This window comes from Myxocyprinus asiaticus, chromosome 18 (genome assembly GCF_019703515.2).
Source record: "Myxocyprinus asiaticus isolate MX2 ecotype Aquarium Trade chromosome 18, UBuf_Myxa_2, whole genome shotgun sequence".
NCBI classification, from domain to species: Eukaryota; Metazoa; Chordata; class Actinopteri; order Cypriniformes; family Catostomidae; genus Myxocyprinus; species Myxocyprinus asiaticus.
The window spans coordinates 7,366,816-7,389,778 of record NC_059361.1 but is presented as its reverse complement, the minus strand read 5'-3'; the positions used below and the strand labels follow the sequence as shown (position 1 = coordinate 7,389,778).

Here is a 22,963-nt window from a genome sequence, read left to right as displayed (position 1 = left end):
TTAGTAAATGAAAATGTGTAGTTTAATGTAAAGTGAACACATGTGAACCATTTATTAATGAGTTATAAATGTTAGTAAATGAAAATGTGTTGTTTAATGTAAAGTGAACACATTTGAACCATTTATTAATGAGTTAGAAATGTTAGTAAATGAAAATGTGTAGTTTAATGTAAAGTGAACACATGTGAACCATTTATTAATGAGTTACAAACGTTAGCAAATGAAAATGAGGTTTAATGTAAATTGACACCCATGAACCATTTATTAATGAGTTACAAACGTTAGCAAATGAAAATATGTAATTTAATGTAAAGTGAAAACATGTGAACCATTTATTAATGAGTTGCAAATGTTAGTAAATTAAAATGTGTAGTTTAATGTAAAGTGAACACATGTGAACCATTTATTAATGAGTTATAAATGTTAGTAAATGAAAATGTGTTGTTTAATATAAAGTGAACACATGTGAACCATTTATTAATGAGTTATAAATGTTAGTAAATTAAATGTGTAGTTTAATGTAAAGTGAACACATGTGAACCATTTATTAATGAGTTACAAATGTTAGTAAATGAAAATGTGTAGTTTAATGTAAAGTGAACACATGTGAACCATTTATTAATGAGTTACAAACGTTAGTAAATGAAAATGTGTAGTTTAATGTAAAGTGAACACATGTGAACCATTTATTAATGAGTTACAAACGTTAGTAAATTAAATGTGTAGTTTAATGTAAAGTGAACACATGTGAACCATTTATTAACGAGTTATAAATGTTAGTAAATGAAAATGTGTAGTTTAATGTAAAGTGAAGACATGTGAACCATTTATTAATGAGTTCTAAATGTTAGTAAATGAAAATGTGTAGTTTAATGTAAAGTGAACACATGTGAACCATTTATTAATGAGTTATAAATGTTAGTAAATGAAAATGTGTAGTTTAATGTAAAGTGAACACATGTGAACCATTTATTAATGAGTTATAAATGTTAGTAAATGAAAATGTGTTGTTTAATATAAAGTGAACACATGTGAACCATTTATTAATGAGTTATAAATGTTAGTAAATTAAATGTGTAGTTTAATGTAAAGTGAACACATGTGAACCATTTATTAATGAGTTATAAATGTTAGTAAATGAAAATGTGTAGTTTAATGTAAAGTGAACACATGTGAACCATTTATTAATGAGTTACAAACGTTAGTAAATGAAAATGTGTACCTTAATGTAAAGTTAACACCTGTGAACCAATTAAAATGTGTAGTTTAAATGTAAAGTGACCACCTGTGAGCCATTTATTAATGACTTCCAACATTAGTAACCTCTGAGAGTAAAACTTATTGTAAAGTGCATAATAAAGAAACCTTTATTAAACTAGTTTCCAACATTAAGCCATTCCGAACCTTACATAAAGCAAATAAACTGACACCCCCCCCCCCAGCAAATTACTTATATAAAAATGTATCTTGTTATTTTGTTATGATTTCAAAAATTGATTATGATATTTTATGTTGTTTAAAGCCCACTATACACTGCAGGATTTTTGCAATCCTTTAAGATTGTTACTTGTCAGACTGTACAAAGTGAACGCATTGATATCGTCATGGCACACTGTGCGACATTATGTCACACTTTATGATACACGTCATAGCCGACTGTGGTTCCAATTGTCCCGATCAGTGAATGTGAACGTTTAAGGGAGTGCTGTGGAATAGAAGCGAAATGGCGAGATTTTTCCGTCCCGGAGTCAGGACATCAGCATTTCCGTTGCTCCAATACCACTCCATCACGAGCATAGGCTAACACAGTGGTTCTCAAACTTTTTTGATGAACGCCCGCTCACGCTGTTCTGTCCATTGAGCTGTATCCATCTACAGAGCCATATAGGTGCATTAGCTGAGGTTGTGCCTCCGCCTGTGTATTTGACGCTGCTAAACCGGATACTTCAGATGCATCGCTAGACTTCAAAATCAGATGAACCGCAGTACAAATGCGTACCAACCCGTATAATTAAGAACCAACTGATACACTCCAAGTCTAGATAAACGTTTTAATGCAAAGAGGAACTTGATGATAGTTTTGATTATTATGACTGATAAACACCCCCATTTGTAACCTAATAACCCCCTTCTCTACTAATTTGCTCTCAGTACTCCCTGACATACTTTGAACACCCCCGTTGAGAACCCCTGGGCTAACATATAAAAAGAAAGATGGATTTTGTCAAATAGGCCTATAATAAGACAGCCTGATCACAAATACCAAAAATTACAGATGTTGAGAATGAACCAGAGTGTTGGAGGTAGCCTATAGTAATAATTAGCTACCACAAGCAAATATTCACTGTGGAAATAAAAAGACTTGTGGCCCGAAAAATGACAAACTTCTCCATTCACATTTGGGAAAACAAAAAAGGTGGGTTATAGTAAGTCTTTCTCCTCTTTTAGATTAGTAACCTATCGGCCACGCAAAATTTTGAAAATTCATATAGGATGATAATATGTCGCGCTTGCAAATTCCTTATAGATAATGCACAAACATGACAAGGTTTCTATTACTGTATCCAACTGCATCTGCTGATTTGGATTAAACATCCCATAAATACTTACCAATATAAATTGTTCAAACTTGTTTTTTTTTTTTGTTTTTTGTTTTTAATTGGAGTGGTGTGAATCTTAACTAAAGAAGTGTACAGACATTTAAAGTAAACTAAAAAAAGAAAATGCATGATAAATGCAAGAAAAAAACTGTGTTAAGAAAATGCAATCATTTATATATTTTCATTTTGTAAGCTCTGAATTTATTTATTTCAGGGAATAATGCTTTCATGTTTCTGAAGAGTTACACTTTTCTCCAAGTATTTTCTGCTTATTTATTTATTAAAACGTTTTATATAAAATTAAAAGAAGAAAAAACACTGAAAGAGCTTGAGTAGAGGGATAATTGGGCGCAAATGTTGCAATGGTGGTGCAAACGCAGAGCAGGTTTCTTTCCAAGTGAATTGGGGAGCGAGAGAGGAGCGGGCTTTCTCATCTGGCCATCGTAAAAGCAGTCATACTATACGAATGCGATGCTAAATTTTTGACACTGCCAGAACTTCACTGGAGGCTAAAGATCACTGCAAAGGCTATTAATCTGCTGTCGATGAACATGTCACACTGAACGTTGTAAGATTGCCGATTTTGCCCTACGATGACAGAAATCCTTTAGGATTCCCAAAATTTGTCTCAGACGGCAGAATTGTGGCCAAAATCGTACAGTGTGCACCGGGCTTAAGTTGTGCTTGACTGGTTAGACATCACGGGTATCAATTTTCAAAGCAGTGATTGACTGGGAGGCAGGACACCAGTTTAACCGGGAGATCGGAGCAAAAGCTTTTCCAAAGGAGTAAGAAGAGAAAAAAATATGGTTTTCTCTGAAAGACAGTCAATGTCCATGAGCTAGATGAACTTCACAGAAAGTATATTTTGATATGTCAGTGCTCACATTGCCCAACATTTATATATATATATATATTACATTAACAGCTTTGTACTGTCACTGTGACCACTGACATAATAACTGAATAAACGTTCTGTGAAGCCTTTGCCCCTATCTCGGTGTCCCACTTCCCAGCCAATCACTGCTTTGAAAATTAAAAGGACGTCTAACCAATCACGTGTTAACTTAAACAAAATAAAATATCAGAATCCATTTTTGAAATCATAACAAAATAAAAAGATGCATTTTTTATAAATGTAGTATTTAAAAAATGCTTCTTTTATATGTTTAAATTCTTTAAATCAAACTACTAGGAGAGCACAACTATTTTGTAAGGGAAACTCAATTGGTCAATGGAGGGTCACGTGACTTCAGAGCTGTGATTGGTTAGGAGGAGGGTCAGGTAATAGAAATGCGGGACTTTGGAGCTGAAATGAGAAGAACAAATTGTGAAAAGACACGGTATGCATGAACCAACTAAGTGAAATAATTCTTTGCATAATGTTTTTTTTTATATGGAAGTGCTCAGATTATGAAAGAGACTGAAAATGCAATGATGTGTGCAAACGTAACTGCTATACTAGAAAGAGCAATGCTAATGCTACAGTATAGAAAGGGCAACTTGTCACTCTTTTAGAGGAGTGCAGGTAATTGGAAACAACATTTAATTACTCTTAATGCATACAGTAAAAGTTGCCAAATGGTGTTTGTTAATTATGTTTTACACCAGGTGTTCCCAAACGTTTTTGTCTGCCGAACCCCTTTGACCTAAATGATTTATTTGAAGTACCCCCTGATATTTTAAGTAGTGTTAACCTTTCGAAATATAATTAATGTTACATCTTTGCACTTTATTTTTCATATTATTGTTATATTTGAATGAACCTTTATTATATATTTTGTTCTTTTCTTACAAAATATTAATATTTAATTTCATTTAATTCACCATTGCCATTTCTATCCCAATCAGAGATTGCACTACATTCCCAGTAGTAGGCTAAAATTCACACACACACACACACACACACACACACACACACACACACACACACACATTTGTGCGGCTATCCTTATGAGGACTCTCCATAGACATAATGATTTTTATACTGTATGAACTATAGATTCTATCCCCTAACACGACCCCTAAACTTAACCCTCACAAAAACCTTTCTGCATTTTTACATTTTCAATAAAACAATGTTTAATATGTTTTTAAAGTGATCTGAATTATGGGGACACTAGAAATGTCCTCATAAACCACATTTATAGCATAATACCCTTGTAATTACCAGTTTGTAACCTAAAATTAAAAATATATTTTCATTGAAGTAACAAAGCCAGGGCTGTAACAACCATTATAACCTGGGGTGGGGGTACACGTCCCTCTTACTTATAGAAATATTTTAGGAAATGAAACATTATATTTATATTTTTTTAGGAAATTATATATGATTAGCCTATATTTTAATTTTTGCAAAGGAAATAGTAGGCGCCTAGGCGGCCGCCTACTTGACACCTTTAAGACCCATCAGAAGCCTCCATCAACCAGTCGGTCCGGCAGTGAACAGAACCAGCGCACAAGAGGTTAACAGTACAGGCAAGGAGGTACAGCCATGGCCTATTGCTTTTTCAGGACTACAGGGCAAACAATGTCAGGTTAATGAAGGTTTTTTACTTTCAAAACAGGATTGCGTTGCTGATAATGAATGTAATTATGCTACATCATAACTTTGTATGGAGAGTAGAGCGTAATTTACTTTTGTATTATAACGTCCATTTCTCCAGTCCATTGCATGAGAGTGTGCACTCTCGCTCTCTTTCTCACATACACACTGCAGAGCGCACACTGAGAGAGAGAGAGAGAGAGAGAGAGAGAGAGAGAGAGAGAGAGAGAGAGAGAGAGAGAGAGAGAGAGAGAGAGAAGCCATAGACACAAGTTTGGTTTAAAGGAAAATTGACACACTTGGTTTAAGTTGTGCTCTTGTTCTTTTTATTTGTTAAGTGGCAAACAACATTTGGAATCATCCGTTTTTAAAATCATTAAATAATGGACATATTTCCGTGCACAAACTCTACACTCTCTCACGAACCCTAGTTTGGGAAACCCTGTTTTAGATAAACAAAGACCTGATTGAAATGTGTTCTGAACAGAGCATGTGAGCGGAGCGGAGCGGTGTGCTCAATAACCCGCTCCATGCGTGTGCGCTCCGCTCAACCGCTCAAGGCCCAAGCGGACGCTCCGCTCAAGTACCGCTCATGCTCACTGGTAAAAAAGCATTCGCTCAAATACCGCTCCGACATTACATGTCTCTGTAGTATACTTGGTTCCAAACATGTACAGTGGCCCAAGCAACTGCCCCTTTGCCCACATAGGCTGAGGTGCCCCTCTGGGTGAAATATAGACTATAGGCCGACATTTATTAAATTATCAAATGATTAGTAATGTAGGCTACACATCTGAAATTATGTGATTGTATTGTTGTGTTTTTGTATATAAAATCTTGCTGTTTATTTTGGACTGGTTTAAAACTGCTGTTAGATAATCGGGTCTACCAGACCTTCATTATCATATGTAATCAGTCAAATATTTCTCTGTTAGCACATATGTCATTGAACATCTTCAAATAATGCCTTAAAAAAAATTCCAGTTCTAAAATATCATTATTTACTTTAAAGAATTCATCAAACATGCCTCTACAAGTGATAAAACATGTGCGTTGGCACGGAAACTCGCATACGTGCAATTTGCGCTTTTCAGTTTAAACTGGACCCGAGTGATACAACCGACCCAGAAAACCACAATCTTTTCAACTTTAAAGTTTGTTCGAGTCGTTTATGGCAATAATGAAAACATGGACTGATACCAGTATTGCAGGTAAAAGTGAAATTCAGAATTGTTTTTCAGTTGTCTCCACGGAATGATTATTTCTGTAGATCTGATACATTAATATGTTTCTGATTTAATGCTATTAGACTTTGGGTCTGTAAATTAAAATGAGCAATTTCTCATCCTAGTTTTGTGTTCAGTTTTAAAGGGTGTATTAGGTTATCCAGAAAACAGCAATGAATGTTTTTCTCTTTTTCAGTGTTGTTGCTTTATTAATATTCCCTACAATTTATATGTTCGAATCATATGCAATCTAAAGGACTGTGGTTAATTATATAATAATTATTATATTAGTAGATACCATGTGCCCCCTTTGTTGTCTTGTACATGTGCTCTTTATATGTACAGCAAGGTTTAACCATGCATTTAACAAATAAAAAATATTCGTCCTGCATAAAGTAAGATTTTGTCCAATATATGTATTAGATGAAATCATGTTTAATGATCCTAAAACAAATAAAAATTATTTAATTCACAAATTACACTGCCTTCGTTTAAGAAGTTTTTTTTTTCTCTACTATCCCAGAGCAGAAATCAAAAGCAACAGGCGGTCGATTAAGTAAGATATTTCCGCTATGAAATTCTCTATGTGAGAGTGGAAATATTTACCAATCAAATGCTCAATTGTACAATAGAGACATGAAAGCAGAATGCTCCGCCTGCAAATTAGGACACACTGATCTGCAAGATCATACATGTTTATTGGTTTTGATGCAGGGATTTTTTTGTGTGTGTTCGCTGGGATTCAGAGAAATCTGATTTGCCAATATACAGTATTATTAAGCTTACATATTCAATTGAGAGTGCTCTAACGTTCGCACCCCCGCAGAATCAGGCTTGCATCTAGCTGGCAGCTGCACTGACATGATGGCAAAACAACAAGATACATTACTTATGTATTATATTATTATCGAATAGTAGTGTAGCCTACTAGCTCACCTTTTGCAGCACTACCATGCTCGCATAGCACATCCTCCTGCTCTCTGGCAATGTGACGCGTACGATTCCAAAAGGAATATTTGCTAATTCTCACGGTCTCTCCACAGTCCACACTCCCTTTCGATTTCCTCGTTCTTAGCTTTGATTTATACTTTGCATTTATTTATGTTATAAGGTTTGCAACTTCACTAAAACAATGTTTGAACTCCATAACCTCAGGACTATTGCTTATTTTGCAGATTCCCAAACGAGCATAACACGAAGCGCATTCTGGGTTGAGCGAGCATCGCTAAGCAGCCTGAGCGAGCGGAGCAGAATCTTCAAAAAGGCTCACATGCTCTGGTTCTGAACTTTATTTATACATTTATTTATGTTTTTTTCTTTTCTTTTTTTGCTTATAATAGTCTACTACATTAAAGCACATATAGGCAAGGCTAATGTAATAATAAAGCCTTATAATATATACATGTGCAGGTGTTTCTTTTTTTCTAATGATTGTTTATGTCTGTTTTTCTATGTTGAGTGTTAATGTTAATGAATGTCTGTTATACCGTTTACTTGCTTCATGTAAAGTTCAGAATGGCTTAATGTTCATCAGACTATATTACATGATGTATGTTCATTTATGAATGGAATAATATGTATGATAAATTATGTAATCTTGAAGCATTAGAAGTCACTCATTAATAAATGGAGTGACTAAGTTGGAAACTAGTTTAATAAAGGTTTCTTTATTGTGCACTTTACAATAAGTTTTACTCTCAGAGGTAACTAATGTTGGAAAGTCATTTACAAATGACTCACAGGTGGTCACTTTACATTAAGGTACACATTTTCATTTACTAACATTTGTAACTCATTAATAAATGGTTCACAGATATTCACTTTACATTAAATTACACATTTTTATTTACTAACGTTTGTAACTCATTAATAAATGGTTAACAGTTGTTCACTTTACATTAAGATACTCTTTCAGCTTACTAATGTAGGTACCTTATTAATGCATAAAGTACATTTTCATATATTAATAATGTTGGTAATAAATGGTTCATGGTTAACTTATGAATAAACAACATAGGTGTCCGTTTTGCATTAAGGTACCCTTTCTGAGATTACATGGTTGATATATTCATCTTAAAGGTTTATAAGATACGATTAAAGTTAGTTCATAAATAGCCAATAAAATTAAAGATTAATAAACAATCTTTTTATAAACAAAGAAATTAGAATTGTCAAACAATGCTGTGTGTGAGCATGAAGACCTGCAGAGGACTGTGTAAGACACCACTCGGTGTGGCACCATTCTTTTTACATTAACATGACCAGGGAAGTGTCATAGTCATAGACATTACAATAATATACACACAACACCTTTTAATCTCTATACCAGTCTATTTTTGCTGGACCATTACATAAATGATGAATTATGACATTTCATGATTTTGATTAAAATAAGCATGAACAAGTACCTTTATTAAGCATTTATAACTTAAGTAAAAATCGGCTCACTATTTGGCAATTATTGCATGAAAGTCGCCCTTTTTAATTCATGCTGTTATAACTGCACATAAATGATTTATAATGCATTTGTAGATGAGTTATTAATCATTAATGAACCCCTTTATAAACCCTTAACAAAAAGAATGCTAATGTAAAATGTTATCTCATTTTCTAATGCTACAGCAATGTATCAAATAAAACTGGGCTGAATTTTGAACAGTTTGTAATATGGAATCTGGTGCACTTTTAAATACAAGAACACCTTCAGTTGTGCTTGACTAAATGCATGCCATTTCACAAAGAAAACCTGAGAAAGAGGTGGTACACATGTCATATCCTCACATTACATACAATATTTTAAACCCATCAGTTCAGAGCAGCACTATTTAATCATACAACTTGATCATACTGACTACATACTGTAATAGACCTCAAGTCCAGCACCAAACAAACCACTTTCACAGTTTTTTAACAAAACACCATTTTGAATGCCCCATTAAATGTTTGAGTCACACACAGCTGAATCGAACAAGCTTGTTAACACAAGACTATCTGCACTTAAATTCAACCTTCTTCAAATGACTCATCCTCATCGTGTGACTTGTTTCTCTCCGGAATGAACTTCATACTATTTTCTCAAATCACGCATACATACACCTTAAAACAGCTTCTAAACTTTGTTATATTGTTTGCAGATGATTTTATTATGATGCCGCTATGACTTGCCAGAAGCTGGTGATTTATGGCTCTACAAAACTCACTTAGTGTCCACATATACCATTAGCTTTAATGTTTGAGTTACACAAAACATCTTAAAGCCAGAAAGTTTTCTGATAATTAGGATTAATACATATTTCATTAAAGCATTAAAGGAATGGTTCACCCAAAAATGAAAATGTTTTTTCACCCTCATGCAATCCCAAACTTACTTTCTTCTGCTGAACACAAACAAAGATTTTTAGAAGAATATCTCAGCTCTGTAGGTCCATGCAATGCAAGTGAATGATGACCAAAACTTTGAAGCTCCAAAAAGCACAAAAAGGCAGCATAAAAGTAATCCATAAGACTCCAGTATTTGAATCCATGTCTTCTGAAGCGATCTAATCGGTTTTGGGTGAGAACAGACCAAAATGTAACTCTTTTTTCACTATAAATCTTGACATCAGTAGTCTCCTTGGCGATAATGATTTCAAGCTCGATTACACTTCCTAGTACCATCTAGCACTCTGCGCATCCGTCTAGCACCAAGAAGTGTAATCGAGCTTCAAATCATGATCATGCCTAGAGACTGCAATGTACAGTGGAAAAGGAGTTATATTTTTGTCTGTTCTCACCCAAAATCGATTCGATCGCATGGATTACTTTTATGCTGCCTTTCTGTGTTTTTTGGAGCTTCAAAGTTTTGGTCACCATTCATTTGCATTGTATGGACCTACAGAGCTGAGATATTCTTCTAAAAATCTTCGTTTGTGTTCAGCTGAAGAAAGAAAGTCATACACATCTGAGATGGCATGAGTAAATTATGAGAAAATTTTCATTTTTGGGTGAACTATTTCTTTAAACTGGAACCTGCACTACATTATACTTATATTTTGTTTATTTTTTCAATTAGAGGCCTGAAGATTTCAAATGAGGACGAAAAGGGGTACAGCAAGATGCATTTGGAAATGAGTACGTGTGTGAGCATGCAGTAATATATGTTAAGCCCCGTTCACACCAGCAGCGATATGGAGCAACAATGCAACATAATCTCATTCATTTTCAACAATAGCAGAGCAATTTCCAGCAACATGAGCGTGGAAAAGATGTGGGGATGACAAGAGAAACGACAAAGTTGAGAAAAGTTTAACTTTATACAAATGATGAGCAACATTCGGCAGCAACCACCTTTAGAGCGACAGCAGTAGGAATGCCTACCAGCGATATAGAGTAAAAGGACTAGCGACATCAAGCGACAATGTAATTGAAGGTGTGAATGGGGCTTTAATGCCAACTTACCTGGTATACAGAATAAATGGGTTTATATTTATAATATCTATTCAAAATTATCTGCTTGTATTATTCCAAATTTCACAAGAGAATGTTCAGAGGTCTCACTGAATGAGCAAGTGTGTACTCACCTGGTGGGTATCCTGGACTGCCTGTCTGATAGAGGTTGGCTGTGTAAGTCGGGGCAGTTGTTGGATAACCAGCTGGATATCCTGTTAACATGCAAAGAGACAACAGTTAAGAAATAAAACAAAGGTAAAAACAAGTAAAAACAAGTTTAATGTCAACATCAAAATTAGTGATCGACTGATATGTATCCGGTTCTGTATTGCTGATATCTGGCCATTCTCAGATTATCTATTATGTTCGTCTTAACAATCTTTCATTAATAAAAAGTAACTTGCTCCACCTCTGAAACAACATTCCTTTTCAAATGTTTTCAACTAGGCCTGTGCAGGCTATTGGTTAATGTTATCCAATGTTTAAATAGCTATTTAGGTATTATTTTAGCACACATCAAAGTCCCTTTAAGGCAAGTCATGTCACTTGGCAGCTATTTTCTGTCTCTCTATTGGATACAAGTGGGATACAAGTATAGCTCCTCTCTGCTTGAATGAGGAAGACCGAAATATTTAAAATGGTTGGTCAAGATTACGATAAAATAACACATTTCAACTCAGCAATAAAATTTGAGAGCAACGGTCTCATAAATTTGCTATAATGTTTTTTTTAGGCTGCTCTAGCTAATACGCATGCACATTCTCTAGTAATCTAACAGGTAATGTCTCAAACAAAAAGGTGATGGCTTTTTTAACTGTAAGGCAGGACTTCCATTCCTAGTGCCACCATATTTAGCATTACAGCATTTCTTTTATTAATAAAAAATACCTTTGACCCATTTTATTCTATACTGTCTCTGGCGCACATTCAGGTCTTGTATTGAATGCCCACTTTTCATCTAATCAACTCTAAGCAGATAAAAACCTAACTTTTTTCTTGTTGAATATACTATTTAACTCTGAAATACATCACATTACAGAATTAAAATGCATTGCTGTTTCATGTTGTCTTTAAGACTAGTGACCACTATGTGTTTTGAATGCAGATACTAATATCTAGAAAGAAGTGTGGCCAATGACCAATATAATGTTGATATTGAAAACACATCACATTATGAACATAAAACAGGTTGCGACCAGGAATTAATGACAGCAACACTTTATTTTTTTTTAAACTGTAAGCTGTTGACTTTAGCAGAGATACAGATACGACTCTCTCTCTTTAAACAGAGAGAAAGAGAGAGAGAGAGAGTGAGAGCGAGAGGTGAGCTGTTGATTGAACAGGATGTGCACAGATGGTCTCCATTACGTCTCGTCTGTCTCAATAAGACTCAGTGGGATAAGTGTGAAGCCCTCTGCATGTCTCCCATACTGATCAGCATGAGCTGTCAGACACACAGCACATCATGGGAGGGGACTGTACAGGGACAGTGGTTCTGAACAGCTCGCTGTATGGGATGCATTTTCTCTGAGGATGCTGGACAAATATGGCAATTTAATTTGCCAATATTCGTAAGAGCGTAGCTCTGTGTACCTGTTTGATCACTGTTTCTTAAAGAGCACCTATTATGGTTTTTAAACGTGCCTAATTTTGTTTTAAAGGTATCATACAATAGATTTACATGCATCCAAGGTCAAAAAACACTAATTTGCTCATAATTTAAATTGCAGCATTACCATTTTTTCCCCAGTGTCAAAAATGACACGTTCAATGATCCGTTCTAAAGGATTCATTCTAAACTCCTCCTTTCAGACAGCCTACTCTGCTCTGATTGGTCAGATGTCCCAGTCTGTTGTGATTGGTCTACCGCTTAGTGTAGTGTTTGAGGGCGGGTCAAAGCTGTTCGCGAGCAGCCAATGAAGACCAGAGGCGGGTATTTTGTTACCAAATTACATAGGTTAGTACAGGAAGTAAGTCTGGAATTACTAACGACTCGTTTCAGGTGTTCAGAATCGGTTCTTTCTTTTGGGAGTCAATAAATCCATTTGTCGTGCACTTTGATTTTTGAAACTTTGCAGACTTTTTTAAATTCACAAACAGCTATATAACACACTACATGAAAGGTAATATTTGAAAAATCATAATAGGTGCTCTTTAAAAGGATAGTTCACCCAAGAATGAGAATTTTGTTATAATTTTCTCACTGTTATGCCACTTGAAATGTTTATTTTGATCCACGCATCTCAACATATACCACTGCTAATGCTTCTTTTTCAAATGTGTCATTACATACTTCAAATGGTTCATACTACCAGCATTAAATTATTGTGTTAACTACTGGCAAGATTTTAGCAAGGCTGCATTACCAACAACAGTAGCCTGAGGCCAGAAACATACTTTATGCAAATACGCGTACACAAATACGACTTGGCCAACACCTTGCCAACACGTGGTTTCTTGCGTTACTGTGGCGGTGACAAACCTCAGTACTCAAGGGGATTAACTTCAAAAGTGCCATTAAACTGAATGTTGATCAGGTAAGTTGCTATAAATATACTGACTTTAGCTTTCTTGCTCAGCAATATTCTCTTCAAACTGTTGCTCTGTCTTGCCGGTAGTTGACTTGAAAGACACTCACCGTAGAAGCGACAGTTCATACTGTTATAGCAGTGTTTCCCAACCTTTGTTTGCCGTAAGTACTCACAGCACTATCAGAAATGCTCAAAAACCACTGATGTGTACCAAAGATTAAATAGCATTTAACATTATCATTAATATTGATAATTACTGATCAATAAGTATTGGTTTGTTCTACTGACATCCCAGCCCTAATGGGTATTGATAGAGATTTCCTGATTCGATTTCGATTCACAAGCTCTTGTTTTGATTCAATTCCCATTCAATTCAGATAATTTTGGGTACATTTCAGTTATAATGACTATTTTGCTTACATATGAAATAAATGATCTCTTAGCTAATGCTGTTAATAATACAGGGCACCTTCTAACCCAGCACTATACAAAATATTAATTTGACCAATTTTATTTCAACATTAGTTTATAATAATTTGTCTCATTTTAGCTTTTTGAAAATTTACAAATTCCATATATTCCATCAATAAATGTGTTGTCTTGAAATTGGATGTATATATTGCATATATTGTTTTATTAAATATTTATTGTTTACATGCATAATTTGTACTATTTACTTATTTACACTGATATGTAGAACAAGTGCTAAAATGGTACTTTCTCTTTAAGACTACCGGTAGTTCTGCCAGTAAGCGCATATTAACAAGAGGACGTGTATTTTTTTTCTTTTTTAGTGCATCTGTACTATGTGTGATTAGAATGAATGTTTCTTTTTTGTTGTTTTTGATCAACAACTGACTGTAAAGAACAAAAAGGGTATTAAAAGAGACATTGACAAATGGATTGCATTGATCTCATCTTTGGACACACGTGACATGGAACAAGTCAATCCAAACTTTTACTCTAACACGCAGTGAAAAGGTCTTGGTGCATAACTTCGCATAGAGTAAAAGATCGGTATCGGGATTATTCAAAAGAAGGTCATGATTAATAGGAAAATCAATGTTTCCCCATCTCTAATGCCTATTATGTTTCTTTTAAGCCATACATTTTGTTAGGTCAAAATCCAGTTCTTATTGCGTATCCCCCGCATACCCCCAGTTGGGAATCGCTGTGTTATAGCACCCCTTGTGACAATGTTGAAAATGCAATGTGTACTTGCATTTTGTTATGAATTGCAGTCTGACACATTTTGGAATGCAACTATGCAAGAAATCGAGCTTGCGAAGCTAGAAGCATCTCTGTTCACGTACTGGCGTACACTATGTTCCGGCCTTAAAATAATGCTTGAACAGTTATTTGGGTTTTGATTTACATTAAAACCAAAATCGTTTCAGAGCAGTAGCAAATTATATATTTTGATATAAAATTACGAAGATCAACAATTTTTTCTTTGAAAAAAGGATAAAAGGATTCATATATAAAAAAAACAAAAAAAAACATTGCCTATAAAGAAAAATGCAGAACCCAGTTAAAGAACAAATGGTGTGACCAAACTACACTAAACGGTAGCTTAAAATATCATGATATTCATCTGGTGATATTCCAGTAAGATCTCTCTCTCTCTTGCTCTTTCTTTAAATACAGTGTGTCCTATGCATTCTCCATCATCTTCGGTCTCCCTCCCCCATCTGTCCATCTCTCTGCTGAAATGACCTGAAAAATCATCCATGCGTTGAGCGGCACTCAAAAAGACACAATCTGATTACAAGTGTTTCCAGCCTGTGATACAAACAACGCTCACTCCACCTGCGTGTGCACTAACCCGCAGATCTCTTTAAATCGGGACATTAACATTTCATTCAATTCATTTCTTCAATGCACTTTATTTCTGTATTCCAATGCATTTATGAGGATGTGCTAAACTGCTTGTGCTATCCTAAAATGCCACACCATTATTACATCAACGTATCCTTTGAACTGTGTCCTGTGTATCTTATTTGATCTTATATGGACTCTCTCTGTCTCTCTCTCTGGAAATCTGTTTTACTCAGGGCTCTCTGGGTATGTGAATGTGTTGAGAAATGACTTGATCACAACAGAAACAGTGATGCTGCCAGTATGGGTAAATATCAGGTAAGTGAAGTGTGAAATATGGTTATACCAAAAGGAAAAATGATGTCTCTATATAATCTCAATGGCTTATCCTAGACATGAATGAGATCAAATGGAGACATTTGCTTATTTGTCAGGCAAGTGAATCAGCTGATATTTGGACATTTTGAGATTAGCTGTGCCTGATTAGCTGATTTAGTTAATTTTGAGTAAATATTGTGTACATTTTGTGTTCATCTCGTGCACATTGCTGAACATTAAATTGTATATATATATATATATACACACACACACACATCTATAGGGCTGTCAATCGATTACAAATTGTATACTGTGCAAATGTCTTAGGCACATAAGATGTTTCACAAAAGCATTTGTCTTAAGATGGTTATTTATATCTTCAGCTTTAGTGTGTCAATAGGAATATAAATGTTAGACTCCCAAAAATTACTTTTGCAAATAGAAAATATTAGAATAAAAGCACAGGGAGCCCAGCAACAGATGTCATGGCCCCCACAAAGCCCACCACTGAACATCGTGTCAGTCTGAGATTACATAAAGAGAAAGAAGCAACTGAGACAGCCTAAACAGATAGAAGAACTGTGACGAATTTTCCAAGAAGCTTGGTACAGCCTATCTGCCAACAACCAAGAAAAACTGTGTCCAGGTGTACCTAGGAGAATTTTAAAGGCAAAGGTGGCCACACCAAATATTGATTTATCTTTTATATGTTTACTGGACTTTGTATTACATATTATGGCAACCAGCTGCGGGCCGTGCATTTTAAGTCTAGGCCTTCAGTGCGATTCGTGCCATTAAGAAAACACAGTTTCACAATGAATAAGACACCGTATGCCATACATTACGTGGCAGTCAACTAACACATCCACGCACAACAGCAAGAACCAAGGAGGTCTAATACCAATAAAAAGCTCTATAATAATATTTGCGATTTAAATTTTGCTTGCAATAAATTTTGTTTCATCAGGGTACATGGTTACTTTTCAAAACTTGATCCGACACTGAATGCTCAAGCAGCCTAATTTACACTTAGAAAACTCCTGATGTTGCTATAACAATGCAAAAAGCACTTACCAATTTGCTTGAAGTGAAAATCAGCCCTCCTTTTCTGTTTAATTAATCAATCGCTCGATCATGCAGAACATCTCAGGTTTTTAAATCCATAAGGATGTCTTTCTCAATGGTAATGATGCAGTGATGACAGCCGTCTCGTCAGCAAGATCTCGTGCTCTTCGCTTTCAAAATACGTACATCACTTAAAGCGTGATTGCGTCACTCAAGGCCAGCTAGAAGGCCTGGACTGGGACATATCCTAAAGACCACACCCACCAAGAACAAATAAATCAATCTGACTGGCTGATGAATCTGACAATCCGACTTTAGATGCCTATTCACTGTAGTGTTGAGGGATTCTGTAGAAATTCTTAAGGCCTGACGGGGTGGAGCTCAGACTCATGCGCTGCTTCGGCTTCGGGCATGCGATTTGTGAAACAGTTGTCAAAATTTGCTTGTAAGCACCGAGGAATACATTTTGATTGGATAAACTTTTTGTTTTTTGCTATTCGTTTGTAGATGAATTAGGAGTGGAAAGAGTTGAAAATACATAGGCATAAAGGTCAATGAGAATGAAAGGATGAAAAAATATTTATTTGTAAGACATGTTACACCAGCAGAGAAGGCTTTGCTGGCCCTGAGAAATCGCCACTGATGGCAACAGACAAGCATTCAGACAATACAAAAAGTGCCATTAAAAGACAAAATATTGTTTGTTTTATTTCCAAATCATTGAACATAACATTTTTATTGGCCTACTTGCCTCTGCTCTGTTTTTATTTGTTTGCCTATGTACTTGTGTGTCTGTCTCACTTTGGTTGCGTTGTGTCTTCCCAGTTTTCAGCATCTCTAGTCATAAATGTTGTATATATACAGTGCATTCAGAAAGTGTTCAGACCCCTTCATTTTTTTCCACATTTTATGTTGCAGCCTTATGCTAAAATGCTTTAAAACAAAAATTCACATCAATCTACACTCCATACCCCATAATGACAAAGCAAAAACCAGATTTTTGCTAACTTTGCAAATTTATTAAAAAGAAAAAACTGAAATATCTCATTGACGTAAGTATTCAGACCCTTTTCTATGACACATGAAATTTAGCCCATTTCTCTGAGATGAGATCTTTGAGATGTTTCTACACTTTGATCGGAGTCCAGCTGTGGCAAATTCAATTGATTCGACATGATTTGGAAAGGCACACACCTGTCTATATAAGGTCTCACAGCTGAAAATGCATATCAGAGCAAAAACCTGCTTTATGGCAGAGTGGCCAGACGTAAGCCTCTCCTCAGTGCAAGACACATAAAAAAGCACCAAAAGGACTCTCAGACTGTGAGAAACAAGTTTCTCTGATGCGATGAAATTAACATTGAACTGTTTGGCCTCAATTCCAAGCATCATGTCTGGAGAAAACCAGGCACCACTCATCACCTGCGCAATACTATCCCAACGGTGAAACTTGGTGGTGGTAGCAACATGCTGTAGGGATGTTTTTCAGCGGCAGGGACTGGTCAGGGTTGAAGGAAAGCTGAATGCAGCAAAATACAGAGATATCCTTAATGAAAATCCAGAGCGCTTATGTCCTCAGACTGGGCCAAAGGTTCACCTTACAACAGGACAATGACCCTAAGTACAAAGCCAAGACAATGCAAGAGTGGCTTAGGGACAACTCTGTGAATGTCCTTGAGTGCCCCTGCCAGAGCCTAGACTTGAACCCAATCAAACATCTCTGTAGAGACCTGAAAAGGGCTATCCACCGACGGTCCCCATCCAACCTGACAGAGCTTGAAAGGATCTGCAGAGAAAAATGGCAGAAAATCCCCAAATACAGGTGTACATCTTATGTGTCTAAGACTTTTGCACAGTACTGTATATATATATATATATATATATATATATATATATATATATATATATATATATATATATATATATATATATATATATAGGGGTGTAACGGTACACATAAGTCATGGTCCGGTATGTACCTCGGTTTTGGGGTCACGGTTCGATACGAGTTCGATACAACAGGAAAAAAGCAACAAATCCCAAATGCTAGGTTTCTTTTCATTTATTTTGAACAGACAGTAGTGCAAATTACAGTTTGTTTCACCTAGTGGCATTCAGTCCCCCCTGAGGTAGTTGGTACAGTACAGCCTCCTTTAATGTATTAAGCACTAAGCAGTAAACGCAATGCACTCTTGCATAGGTCATTTTTTGGTAGGGCTGATAAAAAACAAAAGGTATTTGGTCACAATCAGCTACAAAACTGAAAAGCATCTCTTTTGTTATAAAGTACAAAATAAATAGAATAATGAAAAATTAAACTTGTGCATTAGGAGAAGGAGTGTTACAATTTGTTCCACTTAAACTATATGTTGTTTGTGTATATGCCAATTGCCTGGGTAATGACTTTGGCCCTGTCTGCTCTCACATCTAGAGGCTGATTAAAAGCTGCAGGGATAAGTTTTTGCACTCCTGTCGTCTTTTTCTGCCTAGCTCCGGTGATTCCAACATCTGGGTGATGTCGTCTGATATGTGTTAGCATGTTGGACGTATTTCCACTCACATACTGTACAGCTGCTTTACAACACCGACACACCGTCCTCGTCCTATCTACCACTCGCTCTCCACTGCTGCCGTAGTTCTCTGGGAACCCGAAACTTTCCCACACTGCTGATTTAAAACAAGTAGGCAGGTCTTCGAGCTCTTGCATGTCATCTGAACTCGCCATTCTTCTTTGGCTTGGAGCATGGATGGTGTCTTCTTCTTCTGCTCTTTTTCCTGTTGTGGCGGTTAGCAAAAAGCGTTGCATTACTGCGCGCGCCCCCTTCTGGATTGGTGTGTGGATCGCCTGTGACTAACTGTATGTATTCTTCGTCTGACTGCATGAACCAAACCATGACGTCCGTACCGTGAAGGTTCGGGACGAATACATGTACCGTTACACCCCTAATATATATATATATATATATATATATATATATATATATATATATATATATATATATATATATATATATATATATATAACAGTTCCTCGAATCTGATTGGACGAGAGACGTTCCATGAGTACTGATGGTCTCACACCATCAGCTCTCAGACGCTTCACTGTGTGTATCACTCCATTTGTGTTTGTGCCGTTCTAGACTAAAGTGTAAGAGCAGTGCAGATGTGTTAAGAGATATGTCTCTTTACATTTAATTTTGTGACATTACATATTTTAGCCAGCAGGAAGAGGCAAAAGACCATTTTTGTGGGTAATATGAGCCAGTTGGTGACGTGAAGTGAGTCAGCGTCACTCAGCATTTATATTCAACTGAGAAAATAGGATGCATTTCACCAAAATTACATTATCTTCAGAAAGTTGACTAACAGACTACAGCATCATCAACAGGTGATCGCACATGCTCCATCTCTCTCTCTCTCTCTCTCTCTCTCTCTCTCTCTCTCACACACACACACACACACACACATCCTTGTTTCTCCAATAACATGATAGAAACAGCCCAAGCTATGATACTAGTAGTTCTGAAGTTATGTTTTTGAGAGGCGTGGACGCATCATTTAGTTTGAACCAGCAACGGCAGATTCTGATCCGTCGTGTAAGAAAGTAGTTCCATGTACAAATGTATATTTTGTGACCGTACTCACTTTTTCCTAATTTTTAAATTTAAATTTACTTGTTCATTGAACTTTTCTATTTAAGTAATATCACACTCACAACTGTGCTATATGGCCCTAAATCAGCACTGCTGTGATTATATGATGATATAGGGCCATATCGCACTCTTGCTCGTGTGATATATATACAGTATATATATATATATATATATATATATATATATATATACACCTGTAAATATTTACTGTATATATATATATATAAAATTAAGACTTGAATAAAACATAACTGAAAACAAGTCAAATAAGTCTCCGGGGCTTTGAGAGAGAAAAATGTTCCTCTGGGTAATTCCAGAGAAAGAAAGTAAAAGCAAGGAAAGACTAAAAGATGGGGGAGGAGAGTGGAGAGGAGATGTTGCAGTGTAAATAGTTTCTATTGACACAGAAAATCCCTACAATAAGAGCACATCAAATATGAGCCAACGGTTGCCATAGTGGCAGACAAACACCTGCCATGAGTGACCCAGATGCACACAAACACACAGTTTTACATTCACGGACACACACTAACAGAATAAAATTGAGAGGTGAAGTTTGCATTTATGTTACTGAAGTATTACCTCCCCATGTGTAAGTTCTAAACAACTGATAGCCTTGTCAGTTACAGTTCATACAAAATCTTGTATAATGTATAAACACAACCCTACACATTCATTTTATATGCCCTTCAGTCTTTCACTTGAGATCCTTCAATAGTTTGGATTTCATTGATATTAGGCTAAATGTCACTTTCTTCACACTTGTAGCCACAACTAGATTTGACGATGCATTAACATGATACTGTAAGCTAATTTACATGAAAGGTTCCTTCAGATAATTATTGGTTATAAATGCAAAAGGGGGCACATTTAAATTAGCCTTTTTTGTCCGAAAGCAAATGATGTTGCATCATTTAATCTATTTTGAAAGGACAGTTTACTGAGTGGAGCCTTGATGCTGTCAGCCTCCTCTGGCTTTTTGTGCAGTGATTAAAACTCACTTAGGCTACCGCATATTAAAGAAAAATAAATAAAATACATATTTTCTAGAGCTGTCAAAATAAACACATTATGCATGTGATTAATTAAAAAAAAGTTTAACGTGTACATTTTTCTTAATTGTTCCTCATAGTGCCTGTCTCTACCCAACTGTCTCTCCAAAGGTCTCCATCCTTCCCGAATACCAGGACTTTAACAAAGTTTTATGCCCACAAAGAGCTGCCCAACTCCCTCTACATAGACCCTGGGATTGTGCCATCAACTATATTCCTCGAGTGCCCCTGCCTTATGGCAAGGTCTATCCTTTGACATGGAGGAATATGTGGAGGAAGCTCTAAGTCAGGGGTATATCTGTCCATCTACGTCACCAGCTGCTTCCTGCTTTTTCTTCGTGTCCAAGAAGGATGTAGGTCTCCGCCCTTGCATCGACTTCTGTGCCATCAATAACATCACTGTGAAGTTCCGATATCCATTACCCCAGGTTCCTGCAGTCCTGGAACTCCTGAGAGGGGCTAAAATCTCCAAATTTGATCTTCATGGTGCCTATAACCTAATTCACATCCGTGAGGGGGACGAATGGAAGACCGCCTTCATCACTTCCAGCGGTATCGGATGATGCCATATGGTCTGGTCATCACCCCCTCAGTATTCCAGTCTTACATGAATGAGATCTTCTGAGATGTTCTTCACCGTTTTGTTATTGTCTATATTGATGATTTCATCATTTACTCTTCGACTTTAGAAGAACACACTCGTCATGTAAAATTGGTTCTGCAATGTCTTTGGGATAACCATCTGTACCTCATGGCAGAAAAGTTCCTCTTCCACCAATCCTCCATAGTCTTCCTTGGTTATGTCATCAGTTCCAGTGGTATTCAGATGGACACCTCAAAGGTACTGGCAGTAACATCCTGGCCCCAAACATCGACCATGAAGGAGTTGCAGAAGTTTATCGTTTCCTTTATCGATGGTTCATCTGGAACTTCAGCACGAAAACTGCACCACTCACCAGCCTATTTAGAAGCAAACCCACAATGCTTGCCTGGTCCTCTCAAGTTTCCGAGGCATTCCAACAACTCAAGATGACATTCACCATGGTGTTAGTCCTCAAGCACCCCGATCCTGAACTCCCTTTCCTAGTTGAAGTTGATGCCTCCACTACCGGCGTTGGTGCAGTTCTCTCAACGACATGGAAACTACCTAAAGCTCCATCCTTGTGCCTTCTTTTCAAACAGGCTCCAGCTGAGCACAACTACGATGTCAGGAGTAGAGAGTTTCTAGCTATCAAACCGGCACTTGAGGAGTGGCGCTATCAGTTGGAAGGAGCCTGTTTCCCATTCACCGTCATCACTGACCACCGTAACTCGGAATACCTCCGATCTGCTAAGAGACTCAACCCCCGACAGGCACGCTGGGCATTGTTTTTCACCCGCTTCCAGTTTTCGGTCACATATTGTCCAGGCTCAAAGAATCTCAAGGCAGATGCACTTTCCTGTCTCTATACTCCAGACCAAGCAAGCTCCACATCCGACCCGATCCTTCCTCCTTCCATCATTGTCAGCCCCATCCAATGGGATATGGAACAGTGAATTGCTCAGGCCACAGCAAACGAAGCTGCTCCGAACACCTGTCCGCCTGGTCTCACCTACGTTCTCTACTCACTCTGTAATCCACTCCTTGAGTGGCTCCACTCCTTTCCTGGATCGGGACATCAGGATCTATACCCTCGACTTCATTTGGAACAGATATTGGTGGCCTCAGCTCTCTCAAGACGTCAAGA

General features: G+C 36.7%; 1 protein-coding gene across 4 annotated transcripts in view; it reads right to left on the bottom strand.

Annotated features, from left to right (window-relative positions):
• Positions 1 to 22,963, bottom strand: part of fam168a (family with sequence similarity 168 member A) — a 77,897-nt gene that overhangs the window by 12,386 nt on the left and 42,548 nt on the right. For all 4 annotated transcript variants that reach the window (XM_051724338.1, XM_051724336.1, XM_051724340.1 and 1 more), the window contains one exon: positions 10,931 to 11,011. In XM_051724338.1, coding sequence (XP_051580298.1) covers positions 10,931 to 11,011 — 81 coding nt within the window. The remainder of the gene's footprint in view (positions 1 to 10,930; positions 11,012 to 22,963) is intronic.